This window comes from Watersipora subatra, chromosome 9, assembly GCF_963576615.1.
Source record: "Watersipora subatra chromosome 9, tzWatSuba1.1, whole genome shotgun sequence".
Taxonomy (NCBI): Eukaryota; Metazoa; Bryozoa; class Gymnolaemata; order Cheilostomatida; family Watersiporidae; genus Watersipora; species Watersipora subatra.
Window position 1 is genome coordinate 60,641,458 of NC_088716.1, and position 23,327 is coordinate 60,664,784.

The 23,327-nt window shown below is 35.7% G+C and overlaps 2 protein-coding genes across 2 annotated transcripts; one reads left to right on the forward strand and one right to left on the reverse strand.

Annotated features, from left to right (window-relative positions):
* Positions 1-741: 741 nt before the first annotated feature.
* Positions 742-8,606, reverse strand: LOC137404326 (uncharacterized). Its single transcript, XM_068090520.1, has 5 exons — positions 8,532-8,606; positions 6,084-6,295; positions 2,537-2,711; positions 1,981-2,196; positions 742-1,330 (listed from the first exon to the last, which is right to left on the reverse strand). Exons 1-5 carry the CDS (start codon positions 8,566-8,568, stop codon positions 1,182-1,184), a joined length of 789 nt encoding a protein of 262 aa, XP_067946621.1. The 5' UTR covers positions 8,569-8,606; the 3' UTR covers positions 742-1,181.
* A 1,248-nt stretch (positions 8,607-9,854) lies between these two features.
* LOC137405311 (glutamate receptor ionotropic, kainate 2-like) lies at positions 9,855-21,496 on the forward strand. Its single transcript, XM_068091538.1, has 7 exons — positions 9,855-9,937; positions 12,482-12,597; positions 13,317-13,405; positions 15,383-15,562; positions 16,771-16,936; positions 19,784-20,032; positions 21,420-21,496. Exons 1-7 carry the CDS (start codon positions 9,855-9,857, stop codon positions 21,494-21,496), a joined length of 960 nt encoding a protein of 319 aa, XP_067947639.1.
* The last annotated feature ends 1,831 nt before the right edge of the window (positions 21,497-23,327 follow it).

Below are 23,327 nucleotides of genomic sequence, written 5' to 3' on the forward strand. Positions count from 1 at the left end.
CAACCTCTCATCTTTCTGCAGGTTCAGTCCTAAACAATGGGATAACCCCCACCCATGCAACCCTGATGTTGACCTAATGGAGAATGACTTGGGACCTGCCAACAGCATTTGGTTTACTATTGGATCTTTTCTACAACAAGGTATGGAAAATAGCTGATAAAAACATTAGAATGGCAAATGGCACTTACGTCTATTTCTATATATCTATTACGTATATCTATGAGAGCTACATGCTAAGCCATTTGCTGCTGTTATTCAATAATTTGCCTGCTTTACCTGAGACTTCCTTTAGTGAACAACGCAGTAGAAACACGGTATCCCGAGAAATAAATACAAAAGTGGAAGGGCATGTTGTTATGTCGCCATTAAAACTAGGTTATTATGCTACAGCTGCCAAATTAGTGATTATAATCCATTCAGTTTCACATCACTGACACAGAAGGCTGTTGTGTGGCCTTTACTAATAAACACAGCAATATTTACTATAATAAGAGCGATGTATGTCCAATGCCACGCTAACAGCGTTAGTGGAAAACATTGCTTCATGCGGAATTGATCTTGGACACTGTTTTACATCCCGGCTTGTTAAACACTACCCTACTCGGGCGCCTTATGACCTCACCTGATGATTATGCACATACTGATCCCTCATGACAATCTCTCATGGTGCACGATATTGCCAAGTTCCTAGTAAACATGGTGAAAAAAAAAGCTGAAAGGAATAAAAACATGACATTTTCTACAAATGCACAGGAATGTATTCAAATGTACAATAATTAATATTGAAATATAAATTTGTATACGAAAGATAAATGGAATGCAAGAGTGAGAGATTGATATCAATCAGCAGACAAAATTAATATTCTTATAAACAAATGATTATAGTAAACAGCCAGGAATAAAACTACCCTTCATGCCATACATATAGTTCTATTCTTAGTTGAGTGCCATGGTTAAAATGGTCTCTACAAAAACTATATAAATGTATGACACTGGATATGAATGCAGCCCTATCAACTGCCCAAGTCTAAACATTGGTAAATACCTCCATTTGTTAAAACATCTAATACAAACAAAATGGCTTCAGTATGTTGAGGTCTGTAGAAAAGCTAGGAAGATAGGGAGATTGGTGGAGCCACTAATAAGTATAAAACATGACCTGGAAAAGGCCAGGTCAATAATCACACCTGTAGCACGTTATAGCTCGTATGTATCTTCTCCCATAGGCAGTATGTAGCACATGCAGCAAACCCGCAGCACACATTGACAGCGAGTACAATGATGACTATAAGCCACTTAGAGGTACCTGTGGCGTCTAAGTACTCATAGCCTGCAAAGAAAAAGGGTACAGCATGTAGTGCGTCTCGCAAGGCCTTGCAAAGGAATACTGAGAAACTTACTAAATTCGCAAGGGTGAAAGATAGGCATAACCATCTATATCAACGATAAACACAAATGGATAAATAGATTAGTAACAGAAGATGAGAGAGAATGGATGGGACATATCTCTGGATGGGACATATCTCTGGATGGAACGTATCTCTGAATGGGACGTATCTCTGGATGGGACATATCTCTGGTGGGACATATCTCTGGATGGGACAAATCTCTGGATGGGACAAATCTCTGGATGAGACATCTCTGGATGGGACATATCTCTGGATGGGACATGTCTCTCGATAGGACATATCGCTGGATGGGACCTATTTCTGGATGGGACATATCTCTGGTGGGAAATATCTCTGGATGGGACATATCTCTGGATGGGACATATATCTGGATGGGACATATCTCTGGTGGGACATATCTCTGGATGGGACATATCTCTGAATGGGACATATCTCTGGATGGGACATATCTCTGGATGGGAAATCCCTGGATGGGACATATCTCTGGATGGGAGACACTCAATGTAGGACACCAACAATATGATGGGCATATAAAACCCGAGGGTGACTAGACATGATGTTAGATATCTACCTTCATACTCGCAGATAAATGGATGTTTATGTCCATCCGGATCAGTGCATGAGCCATGATCATACCATGGATATTGAACGATCGATGGGAAACCCTTCTTCCAATGAAATCTCATGAAAAGACACGCGTCAGTGGAGAGACGCGCTGGCTTGGCGTGCTGCTCTACCACATCTCGGTCCTCTCCATAGTTGAACCAATTGAGAATGACAGACTGCACTGCAATATCACAAGAAACAAATTAATTAAACAGGATCCAACAGGCAATTGGCCAACCTTTGCATAACATCCTAGACAATATTACAACTTGAAACTTGAATGTCTTCATTATGCTCACTTGAAACCATCATTAGCTATGAATTTGTTGCGCTGCTGCAAAAACGCCATCCCAAAGTTTGTACTTTTATTAAAAATTTATAAATCCAAGTCAAAATAATACTTCTATAGAAACAACACACTTCAAAGTGGCCTTCCACTCCTATACATTTTCATAGCTAATCTGGATAAGAGAGCCCAAGTACTTAAATAGCCATGACGCGATTTTATGTCTAAGACTTACCAGTACGAGACGTCGCGTACTGGTCAAACCTCCAAGTTGTTCCAATACTGTCCCTCATTGCACCTATCCAAACATCAGGGTCATACCCATTCCACGTTGTACTATCAAGGGGGTCATAGTCAGTCTCAGGCTTATATGTGTTTGCTGGATCACTGAGAAAATTCTCTATCATGAACTAAAAACATTTGCATAAAGCATATATTTATACATATATCTATATATGTTATATACAAATTTCTCAAAGTTGGTCGTGTGTGTATCTGTCGTCGTTGTACGTGTCCAGCTATAGCTATTAAAACCTTGGAATAAAGAATCCATTAGTAAGCTTACTCATGTTATCCATCGGCAATGTGCCAGGCTAATAGCAATTGGCAGGCAACTCTTATTACTGCTCATTTTTTATAAGCCAGTTTTTAATATTTGATCTCGGGCCCTCCTGTTCACCAGTCCGACACCTTATTAACTATGCCACAGAGCTTGGTAGATTTGCTAGGCGATATATGTGGCTATTATCTAGGGCTCTAGGCGATATATGGGAGCAAATAGGCTACCGCTTTAGATCACGACGCAAAGTCATGGCGTAACGTCACGGGGAGGGGTAGCTTTTATTAGTAAGCTTACTCAAATTATCCATTGGAAATGTGCCATGCTAATAGCAAGTGGCAGGCAACTCTCATTGTTTATAAGCAGATTTTTAATACGCCGGGTAGCACAGCTAATATATATATATATATACATACTGTGAAACCTCTAATTGAACGCCACCTCCATTTGAACTCCACCTCCACTTGACCACCAACATGAGAGAAGAGTTGAAAAATAGACCGCCACACTTCAATTGAACGCCACCTCTATTTGACTACCACTTTGACACTGTTTGATTTTTACGAGCCCATAATATCAACTGATCAGTAGAAAAGTGTCCACAAAATCGTATTAACATTGAATCGTTTATATCAATAACAATTAATTCTCTCGTTGTCGAATTCCAAAGCTTCTCGTTTTTTTCATTAAAACTTTGAAAGCAACACCATAGAAGTAATCAATAACGGTCTCAGGCTAGTGGTAGCTCTCTGTCTAAAGCGGTCTTTCTACTTCGAAGTAGCCTACTTATATAAAAACGGCTTAAATTTAAGATGGTAAACGAACTTTCAGAGCAACATTATATAAATAATTACTGTCTCAGGCTATAGTGGTTCCTTGTTTAACGCGGTCATGATACTTCAGAATAACGTTATAAAAAGTATAAAAAATGGTTTCAATTTGCGATGGTAGATGGAACATTGAAAGCAACCCCATGGAAATGACTACTAACTGTCTCAGGCTAATAGTGAGTTTTTGTTTTCAATGCGGTCCTAACACTTCGAAGCACATGCATATAAAAGCCGCTTCGCAAGTTTTGAACCGAAGGTTACGTTTATTGTGAGCAAAACTTTTACGCGTTGCATTATTGATAAATGCAGCGCGTGAAAGTTTTGCTTTCCCAAAGAATTGTTTGGACGCTAATGTCGACTAGTTCAGCAGTGCAAAAGAAGAGTTGAGGACAGAAGATATTGCGGAAGGTCTAGGACAACTAGAAGATGTTCGTTCCATCGAAAGCAACAATCAGAACGCAGTTATGCGAACTAAAAAACATACGATGAAAATATTCAAAAAGTTTTTAAAAACGTTAATTTTTGTTTCTGCATGTAATATAAGTATGGTTCGTTTATGTCACTTGTTCATGAATATACATTTGTATCATTTAATTGACTATTGTTGCATACCTTATAAATATGCAGATTTACAGCATGTTATTTAATGGCATTCTTGAGGTTATCTTAATTATCTCAGCTATATTAACACGGCTTACAATGGATCGATACTCATAACTCCATTTCTATTGCACATAAAAAGCTAGTTTCGGCTGCAAACTGTAGCAAACATATCCGTGAGTGCAATGAGCTTTCACTTAACAATGTTAGCTATAGATATCAAATAAAAATACGTCTTAAAATTTAGAGTAAAATAAAAATTGAAAATGGCAACAAATTGCAAAGAAAGACACAGGCTATAATATCATCCCAGGTCAATTGCAAACAATAGTTGATAACTATTGCAACCAATAGTCATCACTTGGTAGAGATATTTCTCGGTTTCTTTATGCACATTTTTTAAGAGATGTTGGACAAGTTAGAGGTAAGTTAGCAGATTTAATGCATTCAAAATGTTTAATATCGGTCACCCGGAAAAAGAGGGCAGAATATAGGTGACATTCGTTTCGCCTGTAATAGGGCTAAATTTATTTTCTGAAAATTCTGACGAGCCAGTTGAAAAATAGACCGCCAGCCTCTATTTGAACGCCGCCTCCAATTGACCGCCATTATTATAGAAAAAATGTTAAAAAATAGAGCGCAATGGCGTTCAATTAGAGGTTTTATTTACATAAAGGCATATCATAAAGCATATACAGTCAAACATGGATAACTCGCCCAGGCATAGCTCGAACACATGGTTAACCCGAACGGTTTCTTTGGTCCGTTCCCAAGTAATGATAAATTGCTATAGATAACTCGAACTCGACACTGTTAACTCGAACTGTTTTTTGCCCAACGGCTACCGAAACGGTTGTTATCGCTTTAGCAAATCACTTTATTCCAAGCCATAGAGGTAAACCTCAACTTTTCGTAATTCATAAGCGTCGTTATTACCACCATCGGCAAAATATTTTTGTCAACGTTTTTCTAAAGGTTTGGTGAAATTTGATTTATACCAAACATCCGCTTAGCGATCGCCCTTCGGAAGCAAGGTAAAGTGAGGTAATCTTTGCATAAACTTCAGGAAAAATCGGCAAAATTGATCGTGGGTAAAACGCTCAAAAGAAAAAGATGTCTTTTCTTTTGAGCATTTCAACAACGATCAAGTTTTGCCAATGTCAATCTAAAAAACGTCCTGGCAATAACATCACCTCAAACAACAAACCAATCTCAAGTGATAGAAAAATCTCTATACTTTTTGATAAAAACGTTTTAAACTTTACATTAGAAGCATTTAATTTGAAACAAGCCATTTGTGCTTTTGATTTATATTATAGCTTGTATATGTACATGTATCTACTAATAAATAAATACATGAACTTGTGACAGTGCTCTGATAACTTGGACACTCTGATAATTCGAACACTTTCGCTCGGTCCCGTGAAGTTGGAGTTATCCATGTTTGACTGTATATTATTCTCGAACTCCACACAATATAAAAAGTTAGTTCATAAGAACAAACAGCTACATAAATTGATCTAAACATCCTATCATGTCAAAATACTTTTTGACTAACAAGAACAGTTGGGGTGACACGAATACCTCGTGTCACCCCAGAAAATTTCAGAGGTATAAAGATATATAGCCAGCGACTTGTGTTACCGGCTATATAACTTTCAAGTACACCTAGCTGCTGTTTTATTTACTGAGCTCAATGATGCCAATAAGCAAGTGTCAATGATGAAGACAGGAATATAACACATGGCCATACATGAAATATCTCAGCAGGAGTATTCATTGCATAGGCCTACCTGCTTGTCATTATCCTTGATATTTAAAAGTCTGCCACTGTTGAGCTGGCAGTATTCCCGAGCACGTTCCCAATTCTCTCGATCCTCTTCAGCGGTAACAAATTGATAGCATCGCTGAGTAACAGTGTTCTCAAATAGGTATCCTTTCAGTGTTGGTAGACAAAATCGCAACTGTTTTTTTTGTTGTTGCCCTTTAACACTAATGATGAGCACTAAAATACAATGCCACATTAGCTCCTAAACTGTGACATCAGGAATGCAAGTGTGAGCACTAAAATACAATGCCACATTAGCTCCTAAACTGTGACATCAGGAATGCAAGTGTTGAGCTGATCCCATTAATAGGTTGTCACCTTGAGCTACTACCATAAAAACCTGTTAACTTTTGTCTGTTATTTCATAATAGTTCACTTGCACAATCAAGCATATAAACAAATCATTACTATAACACATCTTTGTATGGTGTACTACTTATAAATTCGAATGATTACAGTAAGCAAGGATACTCTCCCAAGGAAAACTGGTCAAAATCATTATATATATTGAACATCAAATATGCCAGAGCATAACAAGAGTTTAATTATATATATATGTTCGTTTTTAAAAATCAAGCTATGGGTCCTGTCATGCGTGCATATATCTACTATGATTATCCTACACAGACAAGCCATAGCATTCTACGCTAAATGTTAGCTAATACCAACTTTGTGTTTCCCCTTTCCTGTTTGCTAGTCTATGCTCTAGAAACTATAATCTAAATTTTTAGCTTTCTCATTGATCGGGGCTCTGCCACTCATATAACAAATTTATAGTCTATTATAGCATGTCTGCGTTACTAGTCTGGATACAATTGGTTTTTAATTGGTCTGTGGAAAATGTTCAATCGTATATTTTTATGTGACCAACGTTTAGACAATGTTGATTCACATCCATATCTTGGCATTGAGCTGCAAAATAACCTGAAATGGGAAACTCACTATGTAAAAATAATAAGCAAAGCTAATAGAACATTACATATGCTAAGGAGAGTTTTAAAGAATGCTGACACAAAAACTTGGCAGATTGCTTATTTTTCTTTGGTGAGGCCACTTTTAGAGTACGGTTGCACGGTATGGGACCCGTTTATGAAAAAGATATCAAAAGATTTGAGAAAATACAGAACACCGCTTTAAGGTTCATTTTTAAACTAAAGGGGCAAGTCAGTTTTACAGAAATAAGAGCAAATACAGGGATCGAGAGTTTAGCTAAACGGCGAAAAGATATTAGGTGTGCATTTTATTTAAAAGCAGTGGAAAGGAACTTTACGGTCCCTGATTTAAAAAATACTATCAAGCACCATAACACTCGACAGAAAGCAGGTCTGTTTGTGCCAACAATCCGGACAAATGCGTTTTTTAATTCTTTTTGGCCAAGAACAACTCGAGACCTGAGAGGTTTTTAGTAAAGAATTTTTGTAATAAAAGAGTTCCCACACCTTTCCTTCTTTCTAGAAGGGTGTAGTGAAAAAATTTTAGATTAGATTAGTATATAAAATTATAAAACTACTTGTTATTGTTTACGGTCAACAATGTTCTTTTAATAAACTATAGCTGTAACCTATAGCTTTACCTTATAATAGAAAAGCTTTACTGGAAGTGCTAGCCCTAATATTATCAATGCAAATACTTGAAAAAAATTAGACTCCTCACACATTGACTTATCATTGATTGTGAATTTGTGATGAGGAAAATTTAATTCGATAATGAGGTTTTTATTGCTTACGCCTTTAGCTAATAAAGTCATATTTTTATTGTTGTGTGTGGATAATGGATATCATGTTTTTGCACTGCCAGTATATGTTGTATCTGGTCTTAAACATAATGTAGGGGCTTGATGTCATAGACCTAATGGAGTATCAATCTGAGGCCTATATTTAACCATCAAACACACTGCTAAAAAATAAAGAGCTAGATGCATGTACAAAATAGGCTTGCATTACATACAGGTAGACTATAATTTGTTAGGATACATCTATAAAACTTACGTTACACTGTTACATACAAATGTTCAACAATACTTACTTAAAAATCAGCAGTTATTGATGCACGGTTACCACTGTGAAAAAAAGCTATGACTGTCATTCAATATTAACTTTCACTTTTCATTTTCCTTAGTATTAGGCTACATCTCTCGCATTAGCGATCTAAGGAGGTAAACCTTTAATTTCGTTGAAAAACGCAGATTTTGATATTTTCGAATATCGCTATCGGCTTTTCTTTAATTCGTGCAGGTTATTATAACCTAAAGTTCCCATCAAAGACTGACCTACCTTTTTATTTATTAGCGTTACAAATTTTAACCGACCTATAATATGTATGTGCATAAAAACATGCCACTACATATATTCTAGTGACTACCTAATGCAGTTAACAGACATATACTGACTAAATCTAAATAAAATAAGCTCACCAAGACTAATAGCGCAAAAGAGCGGAATCCAGTCCATTTTTATTGTACACGCATAAATCGGTGACGTATTTAGCAGTTTCACGTTCTTGATTCTATACTACATGTGGAGATAATTTTACGCAACACAATGTAGAATACGTACCTATCGCGTTACCCTTTTAGGTCGATGCTTTGAAGGACAGACAACTCTTTATTGGCCATATCGACTCGATTATAGTTTCGGTCATTTAGCTTCATGTTTAAATTTTTAAGTTGAAAACCCTTTACTATCATGTGCATCCCTAAATAGGATGTGATTATCTATTGAGCACATTTTATGTGCTCCCAGAATTACATTCCTATCATGTGCTTGTTTTCTTTTGTTGTTCCTTATTACCTTATACCTATTTATAGCTTTTCTTACATAACTATAATTGTTATGGCAATGCATGTCCAAGGCTTCACAAGGGCCTCTCCAATTTGTTTGTTTTTTTTAGACCAGAGTTTTAGCACTTAATAATACATAAGTGTGATAATGGAATAGAATTTTTCTAGTTTTCACATGTAACTACAAAATAGTTTGTGTCTCATTTTAAGCGTGTAAGAACGTTTCATTCTATTGATATCTGAATTCACTGGCTTTTGCAGGTACCGAAATAATGCCAAAGTCGACCCCAACAAGAATAATTGCCATGTTTTGGTGGCTTTTCTGTCTTATCTGTGTCTCTTCATATACCGCTAACTTAGCTGCCTTTTTAACGAAAAGCAAGATGAAACTACAGATTACGAGTGCTGATGACCTTGCCAGACAAACAGATATCACTTATGGTTGTTTCGCTACAGGATCTACCAGAGTGTTTTTTGAAGTAAGGGTTTTTACTTGTTTGTTAATTTCCCATTTTGTTGAACGTCTTTATGGTAGTTTATCAGAGCTGCTACTAACTTAGAAAAAACTTTAAAAAAGTCTTAAAAATCATAATATTCTTGTAGAGCATTATTTAAACTGGTCGCATTGTCATGACCAGCACATAAACCACAGTAAGCTATATTCAGCAGCAAATGTGAAGATTATTAAGCTGAAATAGATTTTAAAGGTTTTAGAATCTTTTTCAATAGTAATGCAATATGTACATGTACATTGCTTCAGCATCTTATAAATACTTGTTTTAAAATAACTTTAGCATAGCTGTAATACAATGGTCTTCATAAATTTCACTGTCGGTGTTATTTAGTTGCAGCTTGTACTTGTACAGCTCTGAACTGGCAAGTCATTTATTCAATCAGTTGAATGTCAACTCATCCCATGAATGGTTTTAGAAGTCAACTATACCAACCTTTGCTAAGATGAATGCTTTCATGGTAGACACAAAAGAAATATACAATGTAGAAAAGGGATCAGAAGGTGTGCAGAAAGTGCTAGATGGAGGGTGAGTGTTTTATAATTAGTAATGTCAAGGAGAAGACAACAAAGAGTGATATGTAATGACACAGTTTTATAAACAAAAATTTCTCGCCGCAGATACATTGTTGTTTTACGCTTGTTGCTTTTCAGGTTGCGGTTGATTGATCAATGGGAGAGCGATGAAATGATAAATGCCATATACTGTATATATATAATACTAGGTGAATGCCTAGCGTTAAACGGATAATAAAAATGTTTTTGCTCAGAACATTTATTTGTAATCAACATAGGCCTATACAACTTACTATTTTAAATGAAGGTGTTCTGTTTATTTCTGTGTACTGTGTCTATTTGTGTACTGTGCTTACTTCAATGTAATCCATACTTCCCGGCTGCAGTGCCTACTACAGATCTATACTGATTGTAATAGTCTTGTTAGCCATGTAGATTTACAAGTTTTTCTTCTAGTATGGCTTCATGCATACCACTAACTGCAGTGTTGAGCGTGAAGCCGTGAAAGATTGGCATGTGTAATAAGTATGTGCCAACTTATTCCATAGCATAGCCAGTTAGATAGGGCAGTGTATTGAATAAATGCCTGTCTTCAGAACTGCAGGTTGTGAGTTCAAATCCAGTGCCCAGCAGATTTTTAATTTCTCAAAATTTATCGCTATAACTGGACAAGCAGACAGACAGACAAACGTTGAGAATTATGTACATATATATATATATATATATATATACTAGCCGAGTGCCCGGCATTGCTCGGCTAATAAAACAATTACCCAATGAATTCGAGGAACTTACCTGGTAATCCAAAACTAAAACAATTACCGTGCTTGCATACAGCTTAATAATCGTTACATAACTCATAACTGTTAACTGTACTAGTTAATGACTCCAAGACCAAGTGTGATTATTTTAACCGATGTAGAGATTCTGCTAGCGGTTTGGTTATCGTAGTGTATTGGATTAGATCGCTGGTCTCCAGGCGGGAGGTTTCAAGATCAAATCATCTGCGATGCAAAATTTTCATTCCTAGATTTTAATCGACAAACTTTGAGGTTTATATAAATGGATACATGAGTTGAATGCCTGGCATTACCTGTCAATACAAAGTCTTTGCACAGAAAACTTATTTTTATTTGCCATATACGACATTTACCATTCCAATCTTAAAACTTCATATCATGAGACAAGTGTTTTTGTGAGTTCAAATAAATTCAGAGAACAAATAAACAATGGGTACATAAAAGTGTGTATAAAAAAGGTTACTGTTGCAGCAGAAGCTCGTTGTATTCCAAGTTTTGATGAACAATAATGGTATCGCTCAATACTGGTACAAATGTGAGAATGGGATATCGGACTGTTTTTGTCTGATACTTTGTCTGATGGATCGGAGAGAATGTAGAGGCAATGCCTACTCCAGATTATGCATTTGTCTACATACAAAGCATTTAGCTTTTACAGATTAACCGAAACAAAAAATGTGGGTGTAACGACACATTTGAAATTGAAATGGTACATTTGAAAATTACAAATAGAAAAAGAAACAATTGAGTTTGAACTGGCTGTAAAAAATAATTTAAATGAAGAACAAATGCAAAAAGTAACAACAGTAATACTATAAGAATACTGTTGTATTCTTATAGTATTACATACAATTATAGTATTATAGTATTACATAGTATTCTTATAGTATTACATTATAGTATACATTACAATCTACACTACTTCAGGCTTCAATTCTTTACAAGAATACAACAGTAACTGTTGTATTCTTGTAAAGAATACAACAGTAACTGTTGTATTCTTGTAAAGAATACAACAGTAACTGTTGTATTCTTGTAAATAATTGAAGCCTAAAGTACTGTAGATTGTAATGTAGTTTATTCACTGACGGAAACACACAACTTGAACTGAAGATGTGGTTGGTATTTATATGGAACCAAAAGTAGCTTTATAAATAGTAGCTTGGTATATGGTAAAAATACAATAGAGCGCTATATGGCTATCTTGCTTCAGATGTAAACAGGATTGTTATAAGCAAAAGGATTACTATAGCCATAAACTATTATCTCATAATTGTCACAATCTCTTATAGCTCAATAGCCATAACAGTAGTATTAATTCATAATAAAATGTACATATCTAGCTTTAATCACGATAAGGTTACCGTAGATAAGCTAATACAGATAAGAATGGCTTGGCCTTGTGGTTAGTTGCACGGGACTGCATGCTTGTAATTGCAATCATTGTGTGTTCAACTCCAGTGCTGTAGGCGTTTATCATCGCACACTTTTAACCAACCATAGCTGGACACAGTGGCAAATAAAAAACAAAACATTGATATTTGTATAGGTTTAGGTATATGGCATCGATCATATTTGATATGATCGATGCCATATACATGTATATATGGCATTGACTTATATATATGGCACCAATCATATCATCGCTCTTCCATTATTCAATTTTGGCCTGACGAGCGACAAGATGTAAAGCTGCATTGTATATATATTTATATATATATATTGTATAATTATATTTATATATATACTGTTTGTAGCTATGCATATATAATGGAATCAACTTCACTCAAGTATGAACTGACAAAGAATTGTTCTCTCATTCAGATTGGAGGAGAACTTAACTCCATCATGTACAGCATAGCACTACCTAAACGTAAGCAGCTTACTTATGTAGTGCGCCTCCACAGACTATTATTAGTTTTTATTTGATCCTGAGATTACTATAAAGGAAAGACAAACATGTCTGAAACTTTTATAGAATTTAAATATTATTTTTGAGTAGCCATCAGGCATAATTTCAGTAGATGTACTTGCAACAATAAGCGATGCATTAAAGAGGTCACGTAAAATCCGTTTAAAAACTGCAGCTAGTGCTTATAGACAATATTAATTCTAGTGTAAACATAAGATGTTATGAAAAAATAAAGACACAGTATAGATATCAGATACTACCATGGAGGTACTAAGCGCTGTCATAGAGATATTAGACGCTGCCATAGAGAAGTTAGACACTATCATAAAAATATTAGAACTAATTATAGAAATAATGGAGACTACCCAAAGTAAATTAGACACTGCTATTGAGATATTAGATACTGTCATAAATTTATTAAGCACAATGCTATAGAAATATTAAAACACATACAAATATTAGACAATGCTGTAGAGGTATTAGACACTGTCATATAGGTATTAGACACTGTCATATAGGTATTAGACACTGCCACAGAAATATTAGAACTCATCACAGGAATATTAGACATTACCATATATAGGTTAGACACTGTGAAGCAAGCATTGATACATCTGATGCAAGTCAGCCGCTATTATATATGATTTCCTAGTGTATTAAATAGAGAGTGTTTGCTGCAGACTCACCCTATACCAACCACATCTCTGATACCATATTGAAACTCAAGGAAAATCAGATCATTCTTAATCTGTACAACAAGTGGTGGCAAGTAAGTGACCCATTCCTTTTCTCAATCTAACCTTGCATTGCCATTGCTGTCGCAGCTTGCATGATGACTCTCACCCCATAGCTAGCCAATTAAATATGTACTTTGAAAGTCTAAAATTAATTGAAAAAGGACAAACTCACATCCATGATATTGATCACAAATACAGATTCTTATACCTCTATTAAAGTCAGCCGTGATTAGAATATAATATGCATATGAGTTAGTCAGAGGTTTTTGAATAAGCTTTGCACTGTTTTGAGTACAGCTGCACCTTAGTAATGACTGCAAGAAACCTGTGTATTCTGTACGCCAGTTATATTTCTGCTTACCTTAATTAGTGTCGCACTACTACTGCATTGTCTTTGCATCTTGGTTATTGAGGTGATGACTGTAGTGGGATTGCACTACTACTGCATTGTCTTTGCATCTTGGTAATTGAGGTGATGACTGTAGCGAGATTGCACTACTACTGCATTGTCTTTACATTTTGGTTATTGAGGTGATGACTGTAGTGGGATTGCACTACTACTGCATTGTCTTTGCATCTTGGTTATTGAGGTGATGACTGTAGTGAGATTGCACTACTACTGCATTGTCTTTGCATCTTGGTTATTGAGGTGATGACTGTAGTGAGATTGCACTATTACTGCATTGTTTTTGCATCTTGGTAATTGAGGTGATGACTGTAGCGAGATTGCACTACTACTGCATTGTCTTTGCACTTTGGTTATTGAGGTGATGACTGTAGCGAGATTGCACTACTACTGCATTGTCTTTGCATTTTGGTTATTAAGGTGATGACTGTAGTGGGATTGCACTACTACTGCATTGTCTTTGCATCTTGGTTATTGAGGTGATGACTGTAGTGAGATTGCACTACTACTGCATTGTCTTTGCATCTTGGTTATTGAGGTGATGACTGTAGTGAGATTGCACTATTACTGCATTGTCTTTGCATCTTGGTAATTGAGGTGATGACTGTAATTGAGGTGATGACTGTAGCGAGATTGCATTACTACTGCATTGTCTTTGCATTTTGGTTATTGAGGTGATGACTGTAGCGAGATTGCACCGTTATTGCATTTTTTACATCTTGTATTTGTGTTGAACCATGCCGTGATCCAGGTGTTTGGGTACTAAACGCTTCCTTGTCAAGAAGTTGCTATATAGTAGAACTGGCCCCTTCACATTCTTATTACGATATTCAAATACAATGGACTTGTACTGCGATATATTACTGTACAAGTGTACATGTATATGCATATTCAGGTCAACCAAATCTACTCAGTATTTTGGGTTGAAACGCAAGGAATTCCCGAACTAGTCATATATTTTTGTGACCATTTTTATTTATACTTTAACAACTCTAAATATCAGTCAGATATCTGGCTGCTCTACAAGTCAGTCAGCTGATGCTATCTATCTAGACCTCTAGAAAACTCAAGCTGCTGCAACTGTATCCGGAAAACTTGCAAGTTTTACAGCCATTAACTAAAAACATTTACTAATTTTTAGAGAGAGGTTATTAATAGTGATGCAATTTATCAAATAATTAAAATAAGAAAAAACAGCAATAAAGATAATCAAAAGCCTTCAAGTTTGCTGCCAATGATTAGCGTGCTAGAAGAAGCTTCCAGAAGATGAACCTTATTAAGTCTAGCAGAAATTTCTCTACTTTTTATGATAGCAAACCTTCAATTAAAAGCTGATAGCATGTTCAAAATAGGTCAACTTTTTGACGCTTTGATTAGCTAGTTTTAATTCTTATTTTCTTTTCATAAATAAGTTTATCTTTCTTTTTATATGCTCTACCATAGTTATGTTTTTGTTTGTCTCAGGTCAACAACAACTCATGTACAAAATAGGTCAACTTTTTGACGCTCTGATTAGCTAGTTTTAATTCTTATTTTCTTTTCATAAATAAGTTTATCTTTCTTTTTATATGCTCTACCATAATTATGTTTGTGTTTGTCTCAGGTCAACAACAACCCATGTACCGACCAGAACAAAGGACCTTCAGGAATAGAATCCAACCAGTTGGGTTTACCAAACTTTGTTGGAGTCTTCTTAGTTCTTGGTCTTTTGTTGGCTGTTGCTTTCATCTTACTGATAATAGAGATGATCTGCGGAGCGCGTAAGGCCAGTCGGGAGAGTCAGGTAATATAACTTTATAAGCCAGCCATTGGAAACAAAGCAACCATGAGTGTTTTTAAAGTTCGCTAGAAAGTAAAAACTTTTTTACTAACAAAGGTCTTTTTCACAAAAGTTAGTTTGAAGTAATATGTGTATCGCTTGTTTAACTCAAATCTTGATCTCGTGATGCCACAGACATAGTTAGATGTGCCAGATTAAGATAGAGTGTGACCTAAAGATGTCTATGTGAGTAGAGCTAGATCCTAAGAGTCTCATTAGAAATGGCCAGAGCTGTGGGTGCTATACGGCTCCGGAAATGTCAAAATGGATCAGGCGGAGCTAATAGTTTGTACTCTTGCTACTAAATACTTAGAAGATAAGATACAAAGCTACCAAGTAGTGAAAACACTCAATTCCCAGTTGAAAATTTTTTGGAACAAGATAAAATCTAGAGTAATGCTTTTACTATTGAATTAGTAGACTGCTGCAAATTATCTTGTTATTACTTGATATTATTACTACAAATTACCAATCTTAGGCTATTGGCAATGATTTCATTTTAAACAAAAATGTTTTTCAAGATACTCCATACAATAATCATGGAATAAAAAAAGCAACAGTTAGTCAATAAAATCAAATAAATAGTTTGACAAACAGTGTTTAAATACCTTTGTATGGAGAATGGATATTAGGTGGAAGATTGTTAAAGGAGCTAACAATGATATTTCCAAAATAATTGTTAGATGTAGCAATTTGTTCATATCCCGTAGGTTGAAATGAATTAAAAACATGTAATTGTCAAGCAAAAATGAGAACACAACCCATGAAGTATCTTGAAACATTTAACTGATGTAAAATCAACACTTAGCATAGGTAAAGTAAGAAAGTGCAAAAATTTGAAAAGATCATTCATTTGAATAAGATGCACTGGAATATGATGTAAATTTGCAGTTAGTCAGAATGCTTCTTTTTTAACAAAAATAAATTATTAGTGATATATCTTGGAGCTAGATTACAATAAATATGTTTACCATAAATAATAGGACAAAAGATAAACTGGTAATAAAATACAATAACAGATTTTGAGTTTATGTATGGCCTGCAGAATTGGAACCGAGTCAGTGACCTAGTGACCTTAATATAAATATTGTTGACATAATTACTCCAAGGAAGTCTACATGTATATTCATGAATTGGCTACTTCTATGAGTAGCTAGTTTTTATGAAAATAGATGAGCGTGTGTGAGGAATTTCTGCACAATCTCAAGTTTGCGGCTCGAGGCTGCTGCAAGAAGCATGACCAAAAACCAGCTAAATGGCAACGGGAAGTGAGGGGCCACGAAGAAGTTTGTGAAGAAAACTTCTATGGTTCTCTTGACCGGCTTTCATTGAGTATTGGTAAGAAAAGTGTTATGGCTTCTCTCAAAGAGATGAAGGTCTGTCAACAGCCCAATCATACGATGTAGGCTATTATTTTCTTCCAGCTCACTAGTCTAGGCAATCATTAAAATAAATCAACGGATGTAGGCTATGCTTTGCCCGAGTTCTAAAAAGATCAGCGGATGAGAGTTAAAACACTGTCAAAAAAATCTTTCTAGAAATCTACCTGCTAAAATTCAAACACTCCACTTTTGGACTTACGTTAGACTGTGTTCTAGACAAGTCCTCAGTCTTGTCATCTCACAAGGTTTTCTGTTAAAATTTTAATAAATATTTACACATGACTACCCTAGGACACTTATGTATTCGCGGCATCTAACTTTCGCGTTTTCGCGGTGTAATCCTCTCGCGAAAATTTAATGAGCGAAACTAAACTATCATAACCAACGAGCGAAAACGCGAAGTTAAATAGCTTTGTTCATTGATATCCACAATAAAATCGTAATATTAGAAATGCAGGCAACTTTCGTCTGTGGTTAGGATAAATGGGAAATTTCTGGTAAACTCATTATAGCTAATACACCAACTGAGCAGCATGGCAAAGCAATATCAGTTTAGTCACCGAATTTGTAACTGATGAGGATGAAAGTCTGGTAGGTGAAGTCGTAAAATTGAAGAATAATTATTGCAGTGATGAATTTTATTACCATCCAAAAACAATATCAACCCTCATCAGGTCCAACCACATTATCTCTTTCACTGCCAATCATGTACAAATTGGTTACCGGCCTAGTGCCAGCCATTTTACCGAAATTGCCGATATTGCTTCATGATATGTATACAGTATTTTTCAAGTTCTACTTTGATTATCTGTATAATCACAAAAATCTAAACTGGCTATTATGTCATCAACAACTAATTACCTGTTTTATGACTCGCGCGGGGTAGTTAATTAACTCACAGAAAAATCTTCGTTTTTGGATTAGAAATTCTCAAACAAAAGTTTAAAATTGCTTCGTTGTTTTAGGCTGATTTTATAGAGAAATCTTCGGACAACACAGTCAATTTCATAAAACACTTAAAGACCGTGGGTTATGTGGTCAACAAATAATAAAATCAGGTTACCAGACAATTGCTGAGAAAGTCAGAAAATGCGTTTATGTCAGTGGCCCCTAGAAAACGCATAAATGCGTTTATGGCAGCGTAAGGGTTATACAGTTTTGGTTGTGAAGTTGGTTGTTACCTATCTATTTTCTTTTTCTTGGGATTCGAGCGTGAAAGTCACGGCGGGAGGGACCTAGATGTCATTGATAGTCTAAGAAACAAATGGCAGCAAGTGATCAAATTGAATTGTCGATCTCACCCACACATTTCAACCTGTGGTTTACAAATACGAACTATTCCCAAATTGAATTTTTTTCTTATTAGTGAACTGGACCTGAGGAATATAATGTTTTTCCACTGCATTTATTTTCACACCACTATAACTTCGCACTCATCAGTGCCGCGAAATTAAGTTGCAGCGAAATTTTACTCTGTGTGCTACTCACGAAACTAAATACTAGCGAAATATAAGTGTCCTAGGGTAGCTACATTAATACTCAAACCATGTGATGTCTCCTGAAGATCTCAGGCAAGTGGTTCTTGCAGATCGTTTAATTAAACTTCAGGGGCTGGTAAGAAATTTTTGAAAGTAAACATAACTTGATGGTAACAACTACTATTATTTTAGGTTGATGCCATCATTACATCGATACGTCAATACGTCGATACATCGATACGTTAATACAATCGATGCAATTGACACAATTATGTTATGAAGGAAACTAACCTGAATGCTGCCAGCATACAAATCATCCATCAACCAATCAACCACTCCGTTACTAATATTTCTTCAACATTAATCAAAACTATTTTTTGCATGGCAAACTATTTCCTAAAAAGTCTCTGAAAAGCTGATAAAACTTTTGGTATTAATCTGTTAATATGCTACTTTAGTAAATGATATGAGTTGTTGCTATTGACAGACCAAGTCTCTCTTCTGCAACAGCATGGAGAATAATTGACTAAACAAGTTACTCTTGCAAGTTCTTTATGCAAAATTCATTGTATTCCTCACAGCAATCTACAGCTAATTGTGGATATTGACCTGGTCTTAAGATTTGTGGTGAAAAAATGCCTGCCAAAAAGCGGAATGCTTTGCGCATTTATGGATATACACCAGCAGTGAGTTTGCCGTCGCTATAAAACAAACACACAACTTGTTTAATCAATGTATGCATGGAGTTGTGCTCTCGTTCAAATGTCTGTCAGAATGGCTCTCTTTCCAGTCTATGCTTCTATATCTTTTATGTGTACATAGTTCAGCATTGCTACAGTTTATAACTGTTTTATATTTGTTTGCACGTCGCTTAGCTACCAGTATGTACTTATGTGTTACGTGCAATGATGTCTTGTATCATTTCAGCATTTAACAATGATCTTACAACGCTTAGCATAACTAAAGATGCTGTTTATGAGCTCAATATGGCTAGTTAGACTGCTTCCTAACTTGTCAGCAGACGGTTTGGAGTTATTTTTTGCTAATTTTACAAGTCGTCTGTTCTTAGCTGCCGCATATAATACTAGGCTGCTAATTGAACACTACAAGTGACAACTGTTATCAAATTTGAAATATTCATCACTTAAGAATCTATTACTCAAACCACCATCCTTTAATTCATTCACAAAAACTATAAATAGCCTATTTGTGAGCCACATATGGCTTATAGAGAGCACAACTCCTTGTTTCTCCATGCTACGCTGTCTTAGGATACTTTTTGACATCAGATAATGTTAACCCATATCATAGGCACACCATTCTAGGTTCCCTGAACACATCTACCATGCCAGCATGGTCAGACCACCCGACTATCAGATCTCGGTCTCCTCCACGTTCCAGACCGACGTCCATCAGCGATAGAAGACGGTTTGGTTCATTGCGTCGCCATTCTGCATCTGACTCGAGCGATAGCTTGGAGATGAGGGAAAACCTGTTAGATACAAATAAGAAAGCGACTGTACATTCATCCTCAACAGATAGCCTGTTGACAGTTCGGGACAGAATGACTCAAAGTATGACTGCCTTTTAATTATTTAGCCTGTGAGTTGCCTGGTGGAATAGCACACCTACACTTATAGGAAGGATCTTATACTCACCCTTTTCTGTCCCAAGTTTTAGTTACTCTCTGTCAGCTATTTTACTTTTTATATTCTGATGTTAGAAAGTCTGTAAAACTTGTATGGGTGTCAGTTGAAAGAAGGTCTGTTGAATTCGTGTCATTATTGATATTATTGATTATTGATATTGCACGCTTTTATTGTTTTCTTATGCAATAATCTTACATTAAATATTAATCTATGTTATTATATATAAATATATTGTATTACATAAGCACAATTATGAATATTCAATTACGGTTATTTATAGTATTGAAGTGGTAGCAAGAAGAATTGATAAAGAGAAATATTTGATGGCTATGGGTAAAATTATACGTTTCAATTGCAGCTCCTGCGCCTTTACATGTCGCAAGTCTGGATTTAAAATTTCAGCATGCAAATATCAAAACGTCATACTTTTTCATGAAGCACAACAAAATACAATATTTCTACACGCATTACATCAAAGTACAATGTGTGTCGAGGTGCTACATCGAAATGTGACATTACTGTGTGCAATGCACCAAGATACAATATCATTTGTATAAATTGCCTCAAAAGTGCAATATTCTGCATGATATCTATACAATCCATCTATACAATAAATTTAATTAATCTGGTTGATTAACTAATGCCCTCTTTATAATTCTTGTATTTTTGTAAAATTTAACAAACTGTTGGGTTAGAGATGAAATTATTGTCAAGAAAGCAATAAAAATATATATCGAAATGCCATATTTCTACAAGTAATACATAAATTTGTAATATTTTCATAAACACTGTGCACAGTACTTTTACATGGATGTTATTTATTTAAAGCACATTTTTCTGTTAGATTTGATTTGCTATACACCTAATATGATATGCTACATACCTGCACCTGATATGATATGCTATACACCTGATATGATATGCTACATACCTGCACCTGATATGATATGCTATACACCTAATATGATATGCTACATACCTGCACCTGATAGGATATGCTATACACCTAATATGATATGCTACATACCTGCACCTGATAGGATATGCTATACACCTAATATGATATGCTACATACCTGCACCTGATATGATATGCTATACACCTAATATGATATGCTACATACCTGCACCTGATATGATATGCTATACACCTAATATGATATGCTACATACCTGCACCTGATATGATATGCTATACACTTGATATGATATGCTACATACCTGCACCTGATATGATGTGCTGCACCCCTGATATGATATGCTATACACCCGCATCTTTTAGGATGTGTTATACACTTGCATCTGATATGATAGGCTTTACACTTGCCGCTGATACGATTTGCAGTATCATGCCATATAATGTCGTATCCATTGAGAAGGCTCCTGTTTAACCCCTAGGTAATAAGGATGTAGATTTCTCTATACAGTTTTTAAATCTAAAATTTATTTTGATACAAAATTTTAGCTTCAGAATCTGTTATAAATTTGATGAAAACTGTGGCAGTGATTTTTCTCTCCCGATTTGAAGATGGAGCCTCACATATACATACAACATTGCATCCGCTCTTTTATTGGACCACATGATAACTATATTAGACCGCATGATGACCATATTTGACCACATGATGACCATATTTGACCACATGATGACCATATTGGACCACATGATGACCATATTGGACCACATGATGACCATATTTGACCGCATGATGACTATATTGAACCACATGATTACCATATTGGACCACATGATGACCATATTTGACCACATGATGACCATATTAGACCACATGATGACCATATTTGACCACATGATGACCATATTAGACCACATGATGACCATATTTGACCACATGATGACCATATTAGACCACATAATGACCATATTAGACCACATGATGACCATATTAGACCACATGATGACCATATTTGACCACATGATGACCATATTAGACCACATGATAACCATGTTGGACCACATGATGACCATATTTGACCACATGGTGACTATATTGGACCACATGGTGACTATATTGGACCACATGATGACCATATTAGACCACATGATGACCATATTAGACCACATGATGACCATATTTGACCACATGATGACCATATTAGACCACATGATAACCATATTGGACCACATGATGACCATATTTGACCACATGGTGACTATATTGGACCACATGGTGACTATATTGGACCACATGATAACCATATTTGACCACATGGTGACTATATTGGACCACATGGTGACTATATTGGACCACATGATAACCATATCAGACCACATGGTGACCATATTAGACCACATGATGACTATATTGGACCACATGATGACTATATTAGACCACATGATGACCATATTAGACCACATGATAACCATATTAGACCACATGATGACCATATTAGACCACATGGTGACTATATTGGACCACATGGTGACTATATTGGACCACATGATAACCATATCAGACCACATGGTGACCATATTAGACCACATGATGACTATATTGGACCACATGATAACCATATTAGACCACATGATGACCATATTAGACCACATGGTGACCATATTAGACCACATGATGACTATATTGGACCACATGATAACCATATTAGACCACATGATAACCATATTAGACCACATGATGACCATATTAGACCACATGATAACCATATTAGACCACATGATAACCATATCAGACCACATGATGACCATATTAGACCACATGATAACCATATCAGACCACATGGTGACTATATTGGACCACATGGTGACTATATTGGACCACATGATAACCATATTAGACCACATGATGACCATATTAGACCACATGATGACCATATTGGACCACATGATGACCATATTTGACCACATGATAACCATATTGGACCACATGATGACCATATTAGACCACATGATAACCATATTGGACCACATGATGACCATATTTGACCACATGGTGACTATATTGGACCACATGGTGACTATATTGGACCACATGATAACCATATTGCGTTAGTTAAAAACACTTCTTGTGACTCGTGTGAAATTAAAAAGATTTCAACAAGTTGATGGCAAACATAGTCGTGGCACCTTTCATGCCCTTGTCAATATATTTTAGTAGGAATATTCCATGAATCACAAAATGAGGTTGACAATGCTGTAGATGCATATAGGTATAAAGATAGTCATAGCTGCTAAAGATTTGCTGA

Bases quoted from the DNA above. Each gene is read 5' to 3' on its own strand.
- LOC137405311 (XM_068091538.1), top strand. From the start codon at position 9,855: ATGAATGCTTTCATGGTAGACACAAAAGAAATATACAATGTAGAAAAG. The intron at 12,598-13,316 runs GTAAGCAGCTTA...TGTTTGCTGCAG, and splicing joins CAGCATAGCACTACCTAAAC to ACTCACCCTATACCAACCAC. The intron at 16,937-19,783 runs GTAAGAAAAGTG...ACACCATTCTAG, and splicing joins CCGGCTTTCATTGAGTATTG to GTTCCCTGAACACATCTACC.
- LOC137404326 (XM_068090520.1), bottom strand. From the start codon at position 8,568: ATGGACTGGATTCCGCTCTTTTGCGCTATTAGTCTTG. The intron at 6,296-8,531 runs GTGAGCTTATTT...ATTGTATTTTAG, and splicing joins CTTTTGCGCTATTAGTCTTG to TGCTCATCATTAGTGTTAAA. The intron at 2,712-6,083 runs GTAGGCCTATGC...AAATGTTTTTAG, and splicing joins TCAAGGATAATGACAAGCAG to TTCATGATAGAGAATTTTCT.